We start from the raw sequence: 21,587 nt of genomic DNA, 5'->3' as shown, positions 1-21,587 counted from the left end.
TAAGAACAGAGACAGGGCACGAATCACTAATGAGAACAGATTGCTTTCTACACTCATTGAGATAGGAACATTAGTACTGAGGAGCTGAATTTTCATAGCTCAGGTACGGTATGGATTAGATGCAAATAAATAAAACTCTACACAGTGCTCTGTTAAGGAATTCCCAGGTCAAATGCAACTTGTAAAATAGAAATCTCTTTGTCTACCCTGAACAACATGCCTCAGCATCAACTTCACACAAGTTCCCTTACTACAATAGTTTGGAACATTTTAATTTTCCATACCAGCAATCCTGTGGTTTCTCTGAATTAGACTGCCAATTTATATCTAAAATCTCTCAAACTCAGCCTTGAATGTATTCAATGATCCAGTCGCCACTGCTCTCTGGGGCAGAGAATTCCAAAGATTAACAACCATCTGGGAGAAGAAATTCTTCCTCATCTCTGTCTAAAATGGGAGACTCTTTATTTTGAAAGGATGCTCCCTAGTTCTAGATTCCCCCAAGAAGAAAATGTCCTCTCTGTGTCTACCCTGTCAACCCTCCTCAAAATCTTACATGTTTCAATAAGATCACCTCTCATTCTTCTAAATGCCAGTGAGTATGGATCTAACCTGTTCAACCTTTCCTCATAAGACAACCCTTTCATCTCACAAATTAACCTAGTGAACCTTCTCTGAGCTGCCTCCAATGAAAGTATATCCCTCCTTCAATACGTTGACCAAAATACAGTACTCTAGGTGCAGTCTCACAAATGCCCTGTACAGTTGTAACAAGATTTCCCTACTTTAATACTTCATCCTCCTTGCAATAAAGGCCAACATTCCATTTGCCTTCCTAATTACTTGCTGTACCTTCATGCTAACTTTTTGTGACTCATGTACGAGGCCACCCAGATCCCTCTGCACTGTAGCATTCTGCACTTTCCAGTTAAATCATATTCTACAACATGACATTTTCCCACATTGTACTCCATCTGGAAAACCTTTGTCCATTTAATTAACCTATCTATATCCCTTTGCTGACTCTTTATGTCTTCCTCACAACTTGCTTTCCTACCTATCTTTGTATCGTCAGCAAATGTGGCTGCAATTCACTTGGTTCATCCAAGTTCATGAATATAGATTGTTAAAATGTTGAGGCCCCAGCATCGATCCCTGTGTCACTCAACTAGTTACAGTTTGCCAACTTGAAAATGACCCATTTATCCCTACTGTTTCCTGTTAGATAGCCAATCCTCTATCCATGCTAATATATTACCCCCACCACTATGAGCTCTTATCTTATGCAGTAACTTTTTATATAGCAGCTTACTGAATACCTTTTGGAAATCCAAATACACCACATCTATCGGTTACCCCTTATCCATCTTGCTTGAGACATCTTCAAGGAACTCGAATAAACTTGTCAAACATGATTCCCTTTGAATCTGCTTTGATTCTACTTGATTGTATTATGCCAATGTACTTGAGTAACTGCTCTGTGATGGTCCAAACTTATTTCTCATAGGACATTCACATCAAGAGCAGAATTTTACTTTCCCCCGCCAGCAGGTTTGCTAGCAGTGGGGGCCTGTAGAAGTCCTTGGATGGCCTTTCCACCAGCCTGACCTCTTCGCAATTTTATGATGGGAGGGGTGAAACCTAGGCCGAACCACCACCTTTGCCCCAATTGAGGCCCTTAAGTGGTCAATTAATAACCACTTAAGGGCCATTTCCCATTCAAACTCAATTCTCAGGCTTGCGGGAGGGAGTCAGGTTACATGCATTGTTCCCAACATTGTTTTAGGGAAGCTTGACCTGTTTTTAACCTGCCTTGAAAGTTAGGAGAGCAAAATCAAACAGTTTATCCCACAGTTGGGGAACAGATTTTTGCCTCCTACCAAATTAAGTGCCCCACCCGCCATGATTCCCGTCCGATTCAGGGGAAAAGTCCAGAAAGTGACCCTGCTCAGGGATCCATTTGGTGGTGGGGGGGTGGCAGGGGCACCTCCATAAACAGCGGCCAGGTTTTTCCCATCGGCGATTTGGGGACGGGGCTTGCTTGCTGCCGGGAAAATGACACGGGATGACATTGGGCGGAACCCCCGACGTCATCCCAGTCCCTTTAAATTTTCAGGAAGGCAGGTAGACAACAAAATCAGCTGTCCGCCCGCCAACCTGTCAATGGCCAATTAAGGCCATTGACAGGCTAATTAAGATTGTTAAAGACCCTGCCTGTCCAACCTTAAGGCTGGCGGGCAGGCCAGGAGCCTGATTATTCATGAAACTTCATCCACTGGCGGGATGAGATTTCATGTCCGTTTTTAAAAAGTTTCATAAAGTTTATGTGTTTCTTATTAACATGTCCCATCTTGTGTGTCATATTTTTCTAATTTTGGAGTTTTTTACCTGTCAGTAATCTCCCTGAGACAGCACTTGTTCTCAGGGAGCAATGCATCGCGAAAGAGCACACTTTGACAGATGGGGAATCCCTCCCCCACCCCCCACACAGGAAGCGCATAATGCTTCCTGTCAGGCAGGCTATTGGGCGGACCTTAATTGGCCCACCAGTCAAAATGGCGGCGAGCCCCGTTTCGGCGGTGGAGTTCGGCGGCCCGCCCGCCCACCAGGGGCAAAATTCTGCCCAGCCTTTTTTCAACATTGGGTGCCCCACTTTCCCACCCACACAAGATCTGCCCCTCATGAGTTTTCGATTTCTCTGGGCTACTCCACCAACACTGCTACATCCCCTCTGCCCTAACCTCACCTCCCCTCCCCAAAACCCCACACACCTGGTTCTGGACGACTGGGATCTGGACTCTGGGGACTGCTTGTAGTCCCAGTCCTGTCCACTGTAGCATCTGGCACTGCTGGGATCAGAGAGAGGGACTTCCTCCTAAGTAAGAGGCAGAAGTCCCATCTCCAGCCAACTAACGCTCCTTGTAGTGTTAAATAGCTGTGGGGCATTCTCCATACGGTCTTTCGGTGGTGGGTAGGAAACCCCACCATTCTAAAAATCTTGGCCCAAGAAAATAAAAAAGACATTTGTCCCATAACTCTGATCTGTAATTAAGTTTCAGAAGTAATAAAATTAGTGAGTGGAAACTTCTGGTCCTACCCACGGTGGGAATTGTGGCAGGTGGGGGGACTTAATTTGATGTGAGGCAAAAAATCTGTTTCCCACCGGTAGGATTAACTGTTTGAATTTTCTTCTCCTGATGTTCAAGGCGGGTTAAAGGCGGGTTCAACTTCCAGACGATCAATGTTAGGAATTCCACTTGTATGCATTAGCTCCTCATGCATGCTCATTAGAAGGCCATCACACCAGAATTAAGTTCGCCCTCCAAATTAAGTTCCCCGCCAGCGAGAATTTAGAATGTTTTACGTCCATATATAAGTGGCATGCACCTGGCGAGCTTCATCTCTTCCATGACTTTGAGGTCAAATAGACGCTGCTTTCGTCTTCTTGGGGACCTCGCATAATTTCATTCATATCAAGTGCTGGTAGCAAATGCTGCATCAAGGCTAAACACAGGAGGCAGGCTAAGCAGGGGATGGGGTTGGGGGGAGAATACTCGGAAAAGTGGAGGCGGGAGGAAGGGGAGATTGTCCAAGAAAGTGGGGCGGGGAGATAGTGTCTTAGATGGTGGGGTCAGTGGTGTCAATGGTGGGGTCCTGGAGGATGAATTCAGAGTACTGGTGATAGGAGGGAACAGTCACAGTAAGAGGGGAGAGTGGGATGCAGTAGGGTGGCAGGTCCAGGCTAAGAGTCTGGTAGGTGAAGGTATCTCATCAGGTGCATCAAGAAGGGGGAACCAGACAAGTGGCTTGGATAATGAGATGGGGCAGGATCAAGGTGGGCATGGTAACGGGTGAGTGGAGAGAAGACATGTGGAGGTGAATCGTAATAGAGTCCAGGGTTATGGAGGGAGGTTCAAGAGTGACAAAGGGGAGAGGAATGGTGATATTGGGGGGGTCAAGGGTATTTTTGGAGGGGGGGGGTGGGGTTGGGGGAAGGTGGTGGGTGACAGGGGTAGGGTCAAAGATGGTGGACCAAAACTGGAAGGTGACATGCATCATTTTTCAAACCTGACCTTGACCACGCAGTTAGTTAGGAAGTGAGATCTCTTGGAGTGGAAGGAGGGTCTTTTTGGTTCAAGATCAGCAAAAAGATCCAACAAAAGGGACAGCCTAAAAATAATTATTATTCATCCAAGGACGGGATGAGGTTTCCATTATTAAATAAAATAAAAATATAAATCACTGGACAGCATTTTCATAATCTATATGTTCAGGTGCCTGATTATGATGCTTGGTATTTTTTTCCTGATTTTAAAAGCTTTATTTCCTGGGTTTCAGGTCTTCAGCTCCCTGAGGCAGCTCTCTGCCTTCAGGGAGCTTTCTGTCAGTGCTTGACTGCACCCACGTTAACGTCATCGCCCACCATCCTCCCGCCCCACCCTGGCAGTGCTGAGCTTTTAGCCCGCACTTCATGCTAGCTGGCCATTAATTGGCCAGCCAGCATGAAATCGCAGTCAGGGGTTGATTACGGTCGGCGGTCCGTTTCCTGACCACTCCTGAGCCCACCAATTATGCTGCCCACTGAGCTGAAAATTCAGGCCCAGCTGTGTCCTATCCACAAAAAGGAAGACAAATCCAACCCGGCCAATTAACATCCCATCAGTCTACTCTCGACCATCAGCAAAGTGATGGAAAGGGCAGTCGACAGTGCTATCAGGTGTCATTTACTCAGCAATAACCTGCCCACTGATGCTCAGATTGGGTTCTGCCAGAGCCACTAAGCTCCTGACCCCATTTACAGCCTTGGTCCAAACATGGACAAAAGAGCTGAATTCATGAGGTGAGGTGAGAATGATTGGCCATGACATCAAGGCAGCATTTTGACCAAATGTGGCATCAAGGAACACTGGCAAAACTGACGTCCATGAGAATCAGGGGGGAATCCTCCACTGGATGGAGTCATACCTCGCACAAAGGAAGATGGTTGTGGTTGTTGGAGATCAATCATATGAACATAGAAAATAGGAGCAAAAGTAGGTTATTCGGCCCCTCGAGCATGCTCCATCATTCAGTAAGATCATGACTGGTCTGTCTGTGTTTCGAATTCAATGTTCCCATGTATCCCCGCTAACCTTTGATTCCCTTGGCTAACAAGAATCTTTCTACCTCTACCTTAAAAATATTCAGTCATCTCAGCACCAGGACATTGCTACAGGAGTTCCTCAGGGAAGTGTCCTAGGCCCAACCATCTTCAGCTGTTTCATCAATGACCTTCCCTAGATCATAAGTTTAGAAGTGGGGATGTTCACTGATGATTGCACAAAGTTCAGCACCATTCGCGAGTCCTCAGATAGTGAAGTGGTCTCTGTCCATGTGCAACAAGACCTGGACAACATTCAGGAATGGGCTGATAAGTGGGCAGTAACATTCAGACCACACAAATGTCAGGCAATGACCAACAAGAGAGAATCTAACCATCTCCCCTTGACGTTCAATGCCATTACCATCATTAAATCCCCCACTATCAACATCCTGAGGGTTACCATTGACCAGAAACTGAACTACACCAGCCATAAAAACACCGAGACTATAAGAGCAGGTGAGAGGCTGGGAATTCTGCTGTGGGTAACTTACTTCCTGAATCCCAAAAGCCTGTCCACCATCTACAAGGCACAAATCAGGAGTATGATGGAATACTCTTCAGTTGCCTGGATGAGTTCAGCTCCAGCAACACTCAAGAAGTTCAACCACATTCAGGACAAAGCACCTTGTTAGATTGACATCCCATCCACCACCTTAAACATTCACTCCCTCCACCACCCACAAAAAGTGGCAGCAGTGTGTACTATCTACAAGATGCACTGCAGGAACTCATCAAGGCTCCTTAGATAGCATCTTCCACAACTGCTACCATCGAGAAGTTTAAGGGCAGCAGATTCTTAGAAACTCCACCGTCACACACAATCCTAACTTGGAACTACATCACAATTCCTTCACTGTCATTGGATCAAAATCCTGGAAATCCCTTCCTAACAGCACTATGGATGTACCTACACCACTTGGACAGCAGCAGTTCAAGATGGTGGCTCACCACCACCTTTTCAAGTGCAATTAACGATGGGCAATAAATGCCGGCCTAGCAAGTAACCACTACTCGTGGATGCAATACAAGCAAAATCTGTTATCTGGTTAGCAATTTTTTCTCTCACTCTAGTTTTCCAACTTCCTCCATTGCAACTACCATCTATTTTAGCAGAATTACTATTGTTAGTGCTCCTCTGGGCTTTCAGTCTTTATTTTTCTTGAATTCCAAATGCATTGGCCAACATGTTGTTCTTCCTCTTTGTGGACTGCTTCCTACTCAATCCCATTCACTGGACTCAAAACTTTGCAAATCCTTACTTCCCTCCTACCTCAGTCTCTACTTTTTTCTTCATTTCCTTTAGGCGTTTCAGCATTCCCCTGAAGTCAGTGAAGCCATACTCCATACAAATTTTCTCATAGTCCTTCTTATCTGCTTTCATTAAGATCTCCCACATCTCCTTTTCATCTGGAACTTTCTTTTCTTCCTTGGGAGCTGGGGCTGACCTGTAAGTAAATCTGAGTTACTTTCATGTATAATTTATATTTCAGTTATGCATTGATTGCCTTCCACACAACAAGGGGCAGGGAGGAAGGAGGTGGGTGTGGGTTCCAAAATCAGAGCACTTTATTTCAAAGGATGAAACATTTGTGATCACTGACTAATGCCTGTGAGGTCCAACTGGCACTGCAGAAAACGTACCCAATATATTGGAGAATTAGCTCCACCATTTATCTTCTTAATACCCACACTTATACATCTAATATCTATTATATCAGGAGTTATCAACCGGGGCTCTGTCAGCCCCTTGGGATCCGTAAGAAGATTTCAATAGGTCCACCAAAAATAATAATAGGATATAAGTTCTCATTTGTAAATGGAAAGGCCTGTCTACGAGTCCTAGAATCGGTTTCATCATAACTTTGTCTCTTTCCAGCTACAGGAATTGTCTCTTTAAAACTGCTCTATTTTCCTTTCTCCAGTTACCAGGAATATCTTCAGCAAAGCTGGTCCAACTGTTTTCAATGCTCAAACACAAACCTTACCCCCCTTCCCCTGATGCTAGTTTAACTATTTCTTATAAGTTTATCAAACCCATCTATCTATGTTAAGGATAAGGATTGGATTAGTTATATCTCCTCTAAAAATTGTTTTTAATAAGTGCCTGTTTTTACCAATCATTTTCTTCATGACTAAAGCATGCACTTTCCTCACCATCATTCATTCATTCAACTCACTGTTGACTGTTTTCAGGCTTTTAATCTCTTTATTCAATGATCTTTGATCACAAGTTTCATCGCTAATGACTATGTTTTGGTTTAAGAATCTGAATGTTGTCTTAGAATTTACTTTTGCAAGAAAAATAATGCAACACAAGGACTAAGTCAAACAAACACCCATCTTTTATCTGTTAATTTGTTTTAATTCTTATTTCCCAAAGTCATATATTTATAAAGCTTTATATTTTTATTTACTTAATATTTCTTTCAATCTAATCACTTGCTCTTTTCCATAATAAACAATATCGCCTTTCATGTTCTTTTAATCACTGGGGTTTTCTTTCACTGAGTAATTAGCACAAGCCACTTTTGCTGAGTTTATATTTGCATTAAGGAGTGTGTCCATTAAACAGAGCTGACTACATATAAAATATATGCAGGGGAATAAAGACTACTGGTGCAAACAATGTCTAATGTGGTATAAGGAGATCCTAGCTAAATAGAGAATCTACACATGGTTTTGCAATAGTTTCATTTCATAGATGGTTGAGTCTGTAGTCTAGAGATATATTTGCACAATTTTAGTAACAAAAATTAAAGCTTAAGTGTGGCGACCGTATAATAAAACTAATGTTTGACACAACCTCCTGTTAGTACAACCTACTTATGTGAAGCTGTATTTTCAGCAATGACATCAATGAAAACAACGTATCAAGCCATAATGAACACTGATCAAGACATGCATGTATGCTTGTCCAGGATACCTCAACAACAAGAATCTTAAGTACTTGTTAAGTCAAGCAATAATAATAAATATATAGATCTAATTGTGTGATTAATTTTATACAGAGAAACACTGGTGTGTTACAGCGGGCCTATGAAATTTTTATATGGAAGGGGGAAGCAGAAGCAAAAAGGTTCAAAACATCTCCTTCATATATTCCATAATGAGGAGGTGGTGGCGTGGTAGTAACTCAATGGACTAGCAATCCAAAGGCCTAGGCTAATGCTCTGGGGACACAAAATCCCACCACATCTATTAATAATCTGGAATAAAAAGCTAATTAATAGTGACCATGAAACAATTCTTGACTGTCATAAAAACCCATCTTGTTCACTAATGTCCTTTTGGGAAGGAAATCTGCTGTTGTTACATGGTCTGGCTTACATGTGACTTCCAGACCCACAGCAATGCGGCTGACTCTTAAATGTCCTCTGAAATGGCTTAGCAAGTCACTTGGTTGTTTCAAACTGCTACAAAGTCTAAAAGGAATGTAACGGACAACCAAGAATCAACCTAGAAACCAGAACAGCAGCAAAGCCAGCCCTGTTGACCCCGCAAAGTCCTCCTTACTAAATGTGGGGTTTGTGCCAAAATTGGGAGAGCTGTACTACAGATTAGCCAAGCAACAACCTGGCATAGTCATACTCACCAAATCATACCTTACAGGCAATGTCCCAGACACCACCATCAACATCCCGGCGTATGTCATTTCCCACAGGCAGACCAGAGGTGGCAGCACAATGGTATACCATCGGGAGTGAGTTATCCCGGGAGTCCTCAACAGTTACTCCGGACCTCATAAATCTCATGGCATCAGGTCAAACATAGGCAAGGAGACCTCCTGCTGATTACCACCTACCACACCACCCCCAGCACCAAGCTGATGAATCAGTGCTCCTCAATGTTGAACACCAATTGGAAGAAGCACTGAGGGTGGCAAGGGCACAGAACTTACTCTGGGTGGGGAGTTCAATGTCCATCAGTAACTCGGTAGCACCATAACTGACTGAGCTGGCTGAGATCTAAAGGACATAGCTGCAAGACTGGATCTGCAGCAGGTAGTGAGGGAACCAACAAGAGGAAAAAAACTACTTGACCTCACTCTGATCAATCTACCTGTCGCAGATGCATCTGTCCAAAACATTATCGGTAGGAGTGTCTACTGCACAGTCCTTGTGGACAGGTCCCTCCTTCACATTGAGGATCTCCACCATCATGTTGAGTGGCACTACCACCATGCAAAATGGAATAGATTTCTAACAAATTAAGCAACTCAAAACTAGGCACTGATGAGGAGCTGTGGGTCATCAGCAACTGAATTGTATTCAAGCATAATCTGTAACGTCATGGCCTGGCATATACCTCACTTTACGATTACCCCAAGCCAGGCATCAACCCTGGTTCAATGAAGAGTGCAGGATGGCATGCCAGGAGCAGCACCAGGCATACCTAAAAATGAAGTGTCAACCTGGTGAAGCCACAATACAGGACTACTTGCATGCCACACACCGGAAACAGCATGCAATAGACAGGAACTAAGCGATCCCACAGCCAAAGGGTCAGATCTAAGTGTTACTGTGCTGCCACATCCAGTTGTGAATAGTAGTGGACAATTAAACAACACACTGGAGAAGGGAGCTCCATGAATAGCCCCATCCTCAATGATGGAGGAGCCCAGCATATCAGTGCAAAAGATAAGGCTGAAGCATTTGCAACCATTTTCAGCCAGAAGTGTTGGGTTGATGATCCATCTCTGTCTCCTCCTGAGGTCCTTAGCATCACAGATGCCAGTTTTCAGCCAATTCAATTCACTCCATGTGATAAGAAGAAATGGCTGAAGGCACTGGATACTGCAAACGTTATAGGCACTGACAACAATCGGGCAACAGTACTGTACTCCAGAACTAGCTGCGCCCCTAGCCAAGCTGTTTCAATTCAGCTACAATGCTGGCATCTACGTGGCAATGTGGAAAATTGCCCAGATATGTGATGTCTACAAAAAGCAGGACATCAGTCTACTTTCAATCATCTGCAAAGTGGTGGAAAGCATTGTTGGCTGTGCTATGAAGCGGCAATACTCAGCAATAACCTGCTCATTGTCGCTCAGTTTGGGTTGCGCCAGGGCCACTCAGCTCCTGACCTCATTACAGCCTTGACCCAAACATGGACAAAAGACCTGAACTCCAGAGGTGAGGTGCGAGTTACAATCCTTACATCAAGGCAGCATTTCACCAAGTGTGGCATCAAGGAGCCCTAGCAAAACAGGCGTCAATAGGAATAGGGGGGAAAACTCTCCACTGGTTGGATTTATTCCTAGCAGAAGGAAGATGGTTGTGGTTTTCAGAGATCAATCAACTCATTTTCAGGACATTACTGCAGGAATTCCTCAGGTTAGTGTCCTAGGCCCAATCATTTTCAGCTGCTTCATCAATGGCTTTCCCTCCATCATAAGGTCAGCAGTGGGATATTTGCTGATTATTACACAATGTTCAGCACCATTCGCAACTCCTCAGATACTAAAGCAGTCTGTGTCCATATGCAGCAAGACCTGGGCAATAGTCAGGCTTGGGCTGATAGTTGCAAGTAACCTATGTGCCACAGCTGGTGGAATTTAAATTCAATAAATGAAAAAAACTAATCTCAGTGATTGTGACCACGAAACTATCATTGATTGTTATTAAAAACCCATCTGATTCACTTTAGGGAAGGAAATCTACAATCCTTACCTGGTCTGGCCTACATGTTACTCCAGACCCACTGCAATGTGATTGACTCTTAATTGCCCTGTGAAATGACTAAGCAAGGGCAATTAGGGATGGGCAACAAATGCTTGTCATTACAGTGACATCCACATCCCTTGAAAGAAAAAAATCTCCAGCAAGAGAGAATCTAACCATTTCCCCTTGACATTCAATGGCATTACCAAAACTGAATCCCCCATGATCAACATCCTGGGGGTTTGCCATTAACCAGATACTGAACTAAATACTGTGGCTACTGTGATGGAATACTCTCCACTTGCCTGGATGAGTGCAACTCCAACAACACTCAAGAAGCTCGACACCATCCAAGGCAAAGCAGCTCGCTTGATTGGCACCCAATCCATGACCTTAAAAATTCACTCCCTTCACCACTGACACACAATGATAGCAGTGTCTACTATCTACGAGGTGCACTGCAGCAACTCATCAATGCTCCTTTGACAACACTTTCCAAACCTGTGATCTCTATCACCTGGGAGGACAAGAGCAGCAGATGCATGGGAACATCACCATCTGCAAATTCCCCTCCAAGATACACACCATCCTGACTTTGAACTATATTGCCGTTTCTTTACTGTTACTGAGTCAAAATCCTAACAGCACCGTGGGTATACCTACGATACATGGACAACAGCGGTTCAAGAAGGCAGCTCACTATCACCAAAGGGCAGTTAGGGGTGGACAATAAATGCTGGTCTAGCCGCCAACACCCACATCCTGTGAACAATTACTTAGAAAAAATACTTATCAGGTATCCTCTATACATTCTACAGTTACCCCTATAAAGTCCACAGTGTTTCACTGCATATCTTCTATATATCATACGATTATTTATCCCACAGCTTCCCATTGAAAATCCTCTATATATACAAGCGTCCTCTGTACAGTATACACCAAAATTACTCAGTGCCTCAAGGCATCAGAGTTACACAGCATGGTCATCGTAGATCGCACATTTACCCAAGTAGTATCATTTATATAGACTATTATTTATTCTAGATTACCTCACAAGTATTCTTCATCAATGCCATACTTAACAAAAAGGAGTACCATTTAAATGGACCATAGTTGTCCACTGTATATTCTGTATATAAACACATCAGTTACTGAAACTTCTCTATATAGCCTCTATTTACTTATTGAATATTGTATATGTGTATATACATATTTGTGTGTATATACTTCTCCCAAGATGGATGGATGCCATCAGATATATACATATATGTGTGTATATATTTGTCCATTGTATTTCCTTTCTGTATATTCCAATTACTGTGTATTCTCTATACACCCCTCATTTAACTATCAGGTAGCCTTCTATCTCCTGCTGGTTACTGCGGATCCTCTAAATATCACTTTGCTATCTGCAAAGTGCCCTCTTGAAATCTCTCTGAGTAATGTGCTAGAGACTTTACCTTTTCTTCAACATTGTCCGGAAGTTCAATTGTTTATCTTGATCTGGTACAAAAGAACAAAATCTACATGAGCAGCCAATAAATTTTGGATTACATCATAAGGAACAATTCATGTGGAATGACTAGGTGACTACCATCTCTCAGGATAACAACATCCAGTTTCAGAATTATTACAAATAGAATCAAGTTTTTCATGAGCTGAGCGATAACTTTATAGAATATGGTTAGTATGAATCCCTTATAATGTATGTCATTCGACAGGTCAGTTTTACTTCAAGTTTCATTAAGCAACAGAAAGATCTATAATTGAGGTCTGTCTGTCCATTTGTGGATTGTTTCAGAGGATGAGTCAGGCTTAATGGACTTGGAATTGGTTGAGTCACATCCTTTGAGGGTAAAATGTAGCTGAGCCTGTGCAAGAGCATCCAGGATCTGCCAATATGATAACAAGGTAGAGTTTGAGAAACTCTGACCTCAGCAGAATTACCATAATCAGGTGTTTGGTGTTTTGCTGCCTTTTATCTTTGGCTCAATTAGGACCTTCCTCAATCCCTGGCAGGAGGGATCAATCATAATTTCAGACAGAGGCCCGATATAAATTGGAAAAAATCTAGTTCTCAGTTGTTAGGATATAGCTGATTTTGGCAAAGCTGCACTTAGTGCCAGCCATACCTGCCTTTGGAAGTGATGGTAGGCTTGAACTGCTGCAGCCCTTGTGCTGATGGTGCTCCCATGATGGTATAAGTTAGGAAACCCCAGTATTATGACCTAGTGGCAGTGACTTGGAAGGAAAGGTCCAAGGCAGATTGGTGTATGACTTAAAGCAGGATTTTCTGGCCCTGACACCGGTGGGCAATGTCAAGGGTGAGTCAGGAAAATTTGGAGAGCCGTTGACTTTTAAGTTGCTCTCCAAATTTTACCATCCTGCCCCCGACGATGCCTGCTGGTAATGGGGCCAGGAAATCATGCCCTTACATTAGGACCTCAGAGTTGATGGTGGTCTCATGATGGTGCTGTTCCTTCTTGTTAACATAGATTGCTGGACTGAAAGTGGCTGTTAAAGGAAGCTTATTGAGTTGCTTAAGTGCATCTTACAGATTGGACGCACTGCAGCTACTGTGTGTTGTTAGTGAAGAGTAGATATTGAATCCAATGGTGGTACGCCAATCAAGAGCAACTGTAAGGTTATACTGCGCACCTTCTCACACTGAGGTCAGGACATGGAACTAGAGGCAGGCAGCAGAATGGATAGGAAGCTGGCTACAAAACGGAAAATGGAGTGTAGAGGTTAGGAGCAACTACTCAGACTGGCAAAAGGTGAGAAGGATGGAAGTGGTGTTCCACAGGAATCGGTCTGAGATCAATCGGTTACAATGTATAGTAATGATTTAGACTCAGGGATTGGAAGTACAACAAATTGAGGGACCAGCTAATGCAAAAGATGATTATGACAAAATACCAGATGGCAGTAATAAAATTACAGAATGGGTGTTTAATGACAAATTATTTTCTATATAAATAAGTGTGAGGTGGTGCATTTTGGTTGGGTAATAAGACTCTAACTGGGGTACAAGGGCAAAGGATTCTAGGGGCTCCCATACAACCTTCAGGGATGCAGGTTAATAAGGCCATAAAAGAAATCCAAGCACAGGAGTTTGTTTCCAGAGAGAATCAATTGAAGTCATATTAAACTTGTATACAATCTTCCTTAAAAGTACTGCTTCCAGTTCTCTCCATATTATAGAAACGATATTGAGACATTGAAAAAGGTGCACAAAACATTATGAAGGATGATACCGGAACTGAGGTTATAATTATCAAGAAAGACTTCAGATCTTTTCCAGAAAACATGAATTAATAAAGGTCTTTAAAATGATGAGAGGGTTTGATAGAGTAGACCTAGAGATGTTTCTACTTGTGGAAGAATTAAAAAACTAGGTGCCATAAACACAAGATGGTTACAAATAAATCCAATGGAGAATTGAGGAGAAACCTACTTTACCCAAATGTGATAAAACTGTGGAATGCATTACTACAAGGAGTAGTTGAAGCAAATAGCATAAATGCATTTTAGGGGAATCTAAATAATTACATGAGGGAGAAACGAATAGAAGGGTATGTTGATAGAGTTAGATAAGAAGGGTGGAAGAAGGCTCATCTGAAGGGTCAACTTCAGCATAGTCCAATTAGACTAAATGGCCTGTTTCTGTGCTGTAGGCTTGATGTAACACAGCTCATATCAGAGCAACATGCCTGCAGGAAGCCTCTTACCATTGTAACATGAGGCCCACTGAGCGATACAGCCATGAACATGACAAACTCATCTAGCCCCATACAGCTGGTTCAGAGCAGCACTCTTGGAATGTGGGAAAAGGGCTGCAGAAGCTCAGTCAACATAAGTGCAGTGAAGCCATGTTGAGGAATGAGATGAATATAATTTGAAAAGCAGCTTTTATCACACTCTACATTCAAGAAAAGAAAATCACAAAAGGGCTAGGAGCCAACATTGTTCCTAGTGACTGCCTGCATATCATCCAGGAACAGGTGTGAAGCAACATCACATCGACATGCACTAATTAAACATTATCATATACAATCCACCCAGGCTCAGAGCTTACTCTCAGTCACCGTCAATGAAAAGGTATATATGCAGTCAGCATGAGTGTTGGAAGCAATGCATTTGTAGGCATCCTCATCATCCGGAGTGACATTATCAATCTGTAAAAGTCAGAATATCTGCAAATCATGCATTGTTTAAACAGTGAAAACATTGTCATTCAGTAGAATTGACCTGGCAGAATGCAAAGCCAGCTAAAATCTGGTCTTAAATAAACCTTCTCATAACTGATCAAATTAAAACATCGCATGTAACTGGACTGGCTAATCTGGTACTGTGCTTATCAAGTCAGGCCTGGAAATTTGAAGTTAATATGATGTATGTAACTGGATTTGTTATATCAAAAGAGTACTGACTAAATCAGTAGTGTTTGTGTTACAGTTTGGGATATCTAAGGACTGATTAAACTGTAGTGTATTACTGATTGAATTGGGGCAGAGTGTTTATTAGGACTTTATATCCCAGCACTTATCAAATCAGTATGCAACATCACTAGTCATCTCTGCACTGACTGAGTTGGAAGTGTGGCGTGACAGGATGGGCTAGCTCAGCACTAACTGTGTTGAGACTGTGTGCAATAAACTTGATGTCTCAGGACTGACTCATCAACATTATTTGTCACTCCGAAACCACAGGTCCTGAGCAGGGCTGCGAATGCTGATTTCTATATCTGCTAACACAATCTCAGAGTGTGTGGTCAACTTTGGCCTCTCTTGTTACTAGCTGCAGTGAGAGATTAACAGGGGTCATGATGTAAATATATTGGACTCAACATCTGAGGACTGATTGAGTTAGCAAGGTGTGAACAAGGTCTCAGTACTGATCAGATCAGGAGCTTGAATATTACTGGAGCGACTGACTCAATGGGTCAGATTTGATTGTCAAAATAATGGTGAGACTAATGGCATTCACTGTTATTTACATACAAATGGTGCAGAAATGTTTGGGAAGGGGCAGATGCCCGATTAAACGTAGAAATTCAAAAAATATTGTCCGGATTGTACTGCTCCACTACTGTCTTTGGGAAAATGGCAGCTTCTTGACTGGCTCAACATTGAAATGCATTGAATGGCTCGAAATTGTTCTATGTGTGCAGTAAATGTGAACTAAATTTGCCATATAACGTTAAGTCTTGTCATTGTGTAGGCACTCTTAACAATGTGTTAAGTTTAATTTACTGCCAACTGGCACTGAAAATTAATTATTATAAGTGTGGAATGTCATTCCTTCCTATTTTAATTGTTGGAGATTTTAAAAAATTTCTAATTTCAAATTAAAATAATGTTTTTTGTTACATTCCTTTCTGTTCAATTTTTCTCTTAATCCAAGCTTTCTCTCCCTCTCTCTTTTTTCTATTCTTCATTGAATTCAGTGACTCTAATTTACACTTCCTTCTTGGTCCTTGCGCTGTTTATTTTTCAATCCTTCAATCTCATTGGCTAAGGAGATACCCTGTTCAATCAGGTACTAGATGCCCTGTTTCCTTCTCTGCCCCTTTATCAGTAAGCGCTTTCATCAGCTTGCCACATAAAAATGTAAACTATGCATGGGAAAGTTTAATGGATGGTAGCTGTCATTGGACGCCCTGCTGCAGTAACATGTGGCACATTATTGTCTAAGTAAGGGATAACAGGACTAGATATATTCATATATTAGTACCGCGCTAAGAATTGCGCTGCCACTTACGATCAATCTGTCCTTTTCTTTCAAATGCTGATCAACTAACTGACTTAATTAGCTGGTTAAAACAATTCATAGTAGCTCTACAATGAAATCTGATGGTTTCAGATACCTTTAGAACATTCTCCTTAGTGATGCTGTCAAAGAAAATCTTTGCTCCTTCTTTGATTGATTTTCCACTTCCTCTCTTCCATTGAATGGTGGGTTTGGGGTTCCCAGATACCTTGGCTCTAAAAATTGCATCTTTGCCTAGAGTAAAACAAACATTTCAGAAGTTCCAGCATAAATTGATATGACAGACATATTATTCGCACAAACATCAAAATCCCATTGAACGTCATTTAAAACTCATTGAATCTATCTGAGCATATTAACCAGTGAGTTTGTTATTTTACAATAATGTTGAACCATTTTTCAAGATCTAGAGATTAAGGAGAACCAATGTCCCTCATCCAAAGCAATATTTATAAAATTAATTTTTCTCCTTAATCACGATTAAGGAACCTGCTTCAGTTCAAAAATCTGAGGACTAAAGGGTGGACCAAATAAAAAGAACAAACCTCTAATAAGATAAGAGATATGAAGGTTTGGACTTTTCTTAAAGTTTTCTCCCCCTTGATTTCCACTTATGACTATTATTGAGGCTAGGGTATTGTTCTACATGTTAATTGTATATTACTTGTGTTTAATTGTATGCAAGTGGTGGATATTAGCTGGTAATTCACTTGTGCCCCTTTTAATAGAGATAGACTGAAATTTTGTCGAATTGGTGGTTGGGTTAAGAGGTGCTTGCTTGCAACGTGTAACTCTGTTCATAAATGCTGATAGAAGCATGCAAAGAATGACTCAAGTGATATCCTTCACCCACTGGCTTTCTGTAGACATTTGGTAAAGGATGTTCCTACTGAGATATCCTTCTCACTGATCCCTCACACCACACTCCTCAACCCATCCTTGCCCTATTCCTTACATGAGATGACACAGTGTATGTCAGCAAGCTAGTCCATAATGGAAGGCAGTACAGCCTTACTCAACATCTACAGAATTTCATTTTCCAGCAGGGATCACCGAATAATCATCAAAATCAGAACCATAGCTAGTTTTGCTTTCTCTTGCTTAAAGTGGTTGTGGCCCAAATTGCTCAGCTGTGATCAGCTTAGTCAATAAGGACCAAGGCTGGTCTGCATCACTCAAGTATCACATCAAATGGTACTTTCATCCATAATGGATTTGCCACTTTTAAAAAGCTACATAGTAATGCATATATGGTAGAGTTCCCAAAAAAACATTCATTTTGTATAGTTCTGAGAAAGATCCAAATAAATATTTATGATATTTATGCTGCACGGTCTTGTCCACATTGGATAGACCAAACATAGAAGGGACAGCTGCTTTACAGAACACCTCCTTTAGTCTGAAAGCACAACCCAAGTTTCCAGTCACCTGTCATCTTAATTCTCCACCTTGCTTCCACTCTGATCTTTCTGTCTTTGGCCTGCTGCAGTGTTCCAATGAAACTTAATGCAAGTTTGAGGAACAGCACCTCATCTTTCAACTGGACACTTTATAGCCTTCTGGACTCAACATTGAGATTAACAATTTAAGGTCATAATCTCTACCCCTAGTTAGTTTTCTGTTTCTTTGCTGGTTCATTTTTTATCTCTCGTTTTTATCTTATTTCCTTTACTCTGTTTTTGAACTGCAGCGATTCAGGACGTGCCATTCATCCCTCCTCTAGATGCACCTTTTGTTTCTTTACTGTCCCATTACCACTCTCTTTGGTCTTGCAGCATGACACCTTTTGTCATTTAATCTCCTACTCTCCGCCCTATCACAGACCTTTTTTTTCTTCTTCCCACCTTTCCCCTTTCGCTTGCTCAAAACCTATTACATTTCTAAATTTTCCCAGTTCTGATAAATCACAGATCTGAAACATTAACTCAGTTTCTCCCTCCGCATATGCTGGCCAGACCTGCTGGGTATTTCCAGCACTTTGTTTTGATTTCAGATTTCTAGCATCCACAGTAATGTGCTTTTACAAATGCATCCTTGTTAATACATCCTTGGAATAAAGAGCACTTTAAAGTCCTGATTAACGTTTAAACTGGAATTGGGTTTATAACAAATTCTCTGGATTATGAGCTTGACGATGACATCAGATAGTCAATGGAAGTCAGACTAGTTTTACACAAGTAGAAATGAAAAAATGTTGGAAATACTCAACAGGTCTGGCAGCATCTTTGGAGAGAGGAAAAGATTTAACATTTCAAGTCGGCGACCCTTAGTCAGAACTGTATTTTCTGTTTTTATTTCAGGCTCTCAGTCTCCACCATACTTTTCTTTTGTTTATTTTTACATAAGGTTGGGAATGTAAACAGTCCAAATGGATCTGTCATTTATGCCTCCTTTTTATTTTTTTTTAACAAAAATAAAAACCCAGGTGAAAGCCAAAGGCCCATTGTACAGGACATTGCCATGATCAAAAAAAGTAGAGGAAAGGCAATCAGCTGAATCAGGGAATAACACTGCTAGGCTAGCTTACCTTCTTGAACTACAGAGGAATTTGGTTTTTCATCAAACTCAGGGATGCTCTCTCCTGAAGGGATCTCAAAGGACCGCGTGACAACATTTAGTGTCTGCTGTGTGACTGATGATTTCCTTTGTACTTGTTCTCCATCTGAAATATAGCATAATGCAGTACCTTTTAAGAGCAAAGATATGTAGCTGGTTGTTAATGAACCTGTTTGTGGATGCTTATCTCTTTGCCAATATTCAAAATGGATGCACAACTCTTGGGTTCAGAAATAGAGTCATATTAAGCTCAGACCAATAGATTGATGAATTCTTAATTTTGATGTTTGTCAAAAGTTCCAATGAAAATAATTGTTAAGAGTATCAATCCAAATTCTAAATAGCTCCAGCTCACAAGGCAAACTTGAAAGGTAGCATAAAGTAGTATGGCATTTTTAAGATGGGCTAAATAGAACTAAGGTGTAATATGAGAGAAATAGTACTGCTGTTTGCATAACAAATACCATACCTTACAATGTAAATGAATGTATATATAAATATATATATATATATCCTCAGCCATCCCATTAACCACAGCATCACGCAAAGTTTCACCATTTCTGAGGTCTCTCTCACTGAAAAGATCATATCACACCACTTCTTGGTTTAATTTGTTATCTATGTATTCATATTAGCCTCCAGCTCCTTTAGAATCATGATCAACACATAGAAAAGAAAACTGATTCCCCAGATCTGACTGGAGCTTCTGTGACTCCCAACTCCCTCTACTTCTGCCCTTCACAGCTTCAGTGCTTCCAAAAAGCTACTCAACATTTCTGAGTTCCATACCCTTGTGTGTCCCTGCCTAACCCTTGTGTCCACTGTAACCTTCATTCATACAGTCACTAGCAGATTCAATTTTCCAATACTTCTACACAGGTTCCTAAGTCCAGCCTCCATCAACTCCAACTCACTCCAAACTACATTGTATACACCCTATCCAACACAAAATTTAATTCCCCGATCATCCTTGTTCTTGGCAGCCTCCATTGGATCCTGATCACTCAAGGTACTGTGCTGAATTTAAAGTTAACATTCACAAATTCGTCAATGCTATTGCGCCTACTTACCAACGTTCCCGCATTTTTTTGCCGACTGCGCAGACAATTTCTTAATGTGTGTGGTCCCTTTATATCTGTTTGCACGGCCATGGCCTTGTGGTAACTTAAAGGGTTCTTGAAGTTGCTGTGCAGCCGTGCAACTTAGGAAGAACATTGCTGTTTACCTCTACAACCCCGTCCAGCTTTCCACTATTCCAACTCCGGTCTCATGTATGCTTCCCTCTTCCTCTGTTCTATCATTTTTGGCAGAGCCTAGCATTAGCATCTGTCATTCACATCCTAGAGCACTCTTCCACAAATCTTCCACACTTCTTATCATTTTGAAAACCTCATTAAAAGCTATACCTTCAACAATGCCAATATTATTTCCTTCTATTCTTACTTGGGTCTGACCCTCTAAAAAGCATAGGGATTATTTACAACATTAAAGGCACTATATAAATGTGTGCTATTGTTATGATTGTGACCAGAATTAATTCAGGGAAGCTCCATGAGGTTCACAGTTGAGACAGACAGCTAAAGCTGATGTAGAGGGCCTCTGTGAGGTTCACCTAGATACACTGTCATAGTTGATATAAAGAAATGAGGTTCAGAGTTTGGATGTGACATAGTAAAGGGAAAGTCAGTGAGGTTCAAGGTTGCTACAGTTAAAGTCGAAAAGCTCTGTGAGATTAATATACTTAATATATCTTAACTTTTCGATTTCTGAATTGAAAAACATTGTCACTGTTAATGTTGGGAAGCTTTGTGAGGTTCAGGGTTGAGGTACATGGTCAGGGCTGAGCGTAGGGAAGCTATTTGAAGTCCACAGTTGTGGTACACAAGGAAAGTTTGTAAAGTTCACAGTTACAGTAATTGTCAGGAGTCAGTGTTGGGAAGCTCTATGGGTTCAGGGTTGACACATTGATATATTAGGAAAAGTTTTGGCAGTTACCTTCATCGGATGTGATTTTCGTCACCTGGCTTACTTTCTTCACTCTGGTGATCCCCGACCCAGTGGACTTCTCAGTCACGATTGTTGTAGTTCTGGTCGTCCGCTTTGACACAGTTGTAGTCATGATTGAAACTCAAGTTGGATTTCTTTGGTAGCTGGTAAAACATAAAACCCCAAGTATTAGTAATCAGGCATCAGTTTGGATGGAGCACAGGATGATATTGATAGTCCTGCCTTAGTTAGTTTTAGGAGATAAGAACAGCTTATTCACAACTCTGAAAACAAGGGAATCACTGTTACAGAGAATAAATATTTTCTAGTTTTTGTACCCAGTGTCAATTAGAAGTCATGCATAGAAGGGACCAAATGCAGACTTAGGCTCTTTCTATAATGTTTCATCAGTACTCCAAAGTAAGCTACAGTATGGATTAGCTGTAGAGTGAAGCTGCCTCTTTGCCTTC

At 41.6% G+C, this 21,587-nt stretch overlaps 1 protein-coding gene across 1 annotated transcript in view; it reads right to left on the bottom strand.

Moving 5' to 3' along the window:
- Positions 1 to 21,250, bottom strand: part of LOC121282840 (immunoglobulin superfamily member 22-like) — a 94,468-nt gene extending 73,218 nt beyond the window's left edge. The window contains exons 1-6 of the mRNA XM_041196652.1: positions 21,127 to 21,250; positions 19,103 to 19,237; positions 16,673 to 16,809; positions 14,882 to 14,981; positions 12,264 to 12,306; positions 6,414 to 6,588 (exon numbers count right to left, since the gene is read on the bottom strand). Coding sequence (XP_041052586.1) covers positions 6,414 to 6,588; positions 12,264 to 12,306; positions 14,882 to 14,981; positions 16,673 to 16,809; positions 19,103 to 19,237; positions 21,127 to 21,250 — 714 coding nt within the window. The remainder of the gene's footprint in view (positions 1 to 6,413; positions 6,589 to 12,263; positions 12,307 to 14,881; positions 14,982 to 16,672; positions 16,810 to 19,102; positions 19,238 to 21,126) is intronic.
- Positions 21,251 to 21,587: the final 337 nt, after the last annotated feature.

Source organism: Carcharodon carcharias, chromosome 10 (genome assembly GCF_017639515.1).
Source record: "Carcharodon carcharias isolate sCarCar2 chromosome 10, sCarCar2.pri, whole genome shotgun sequence".
In the NCBI taxonomy this organism is placed as follows: domain Eukaryota; kingdom Metazoa; phylum Chordata; class Chondrichthyes; order Lamniformes; family Lamnidae; genus Carcharodon; species Carcharodon carcharias.
The sequence above is the reverse complement of the archived record's forward strand: the minus strand, read 5'-3'. Positions and strand labels throughout refer to the sequence as shown.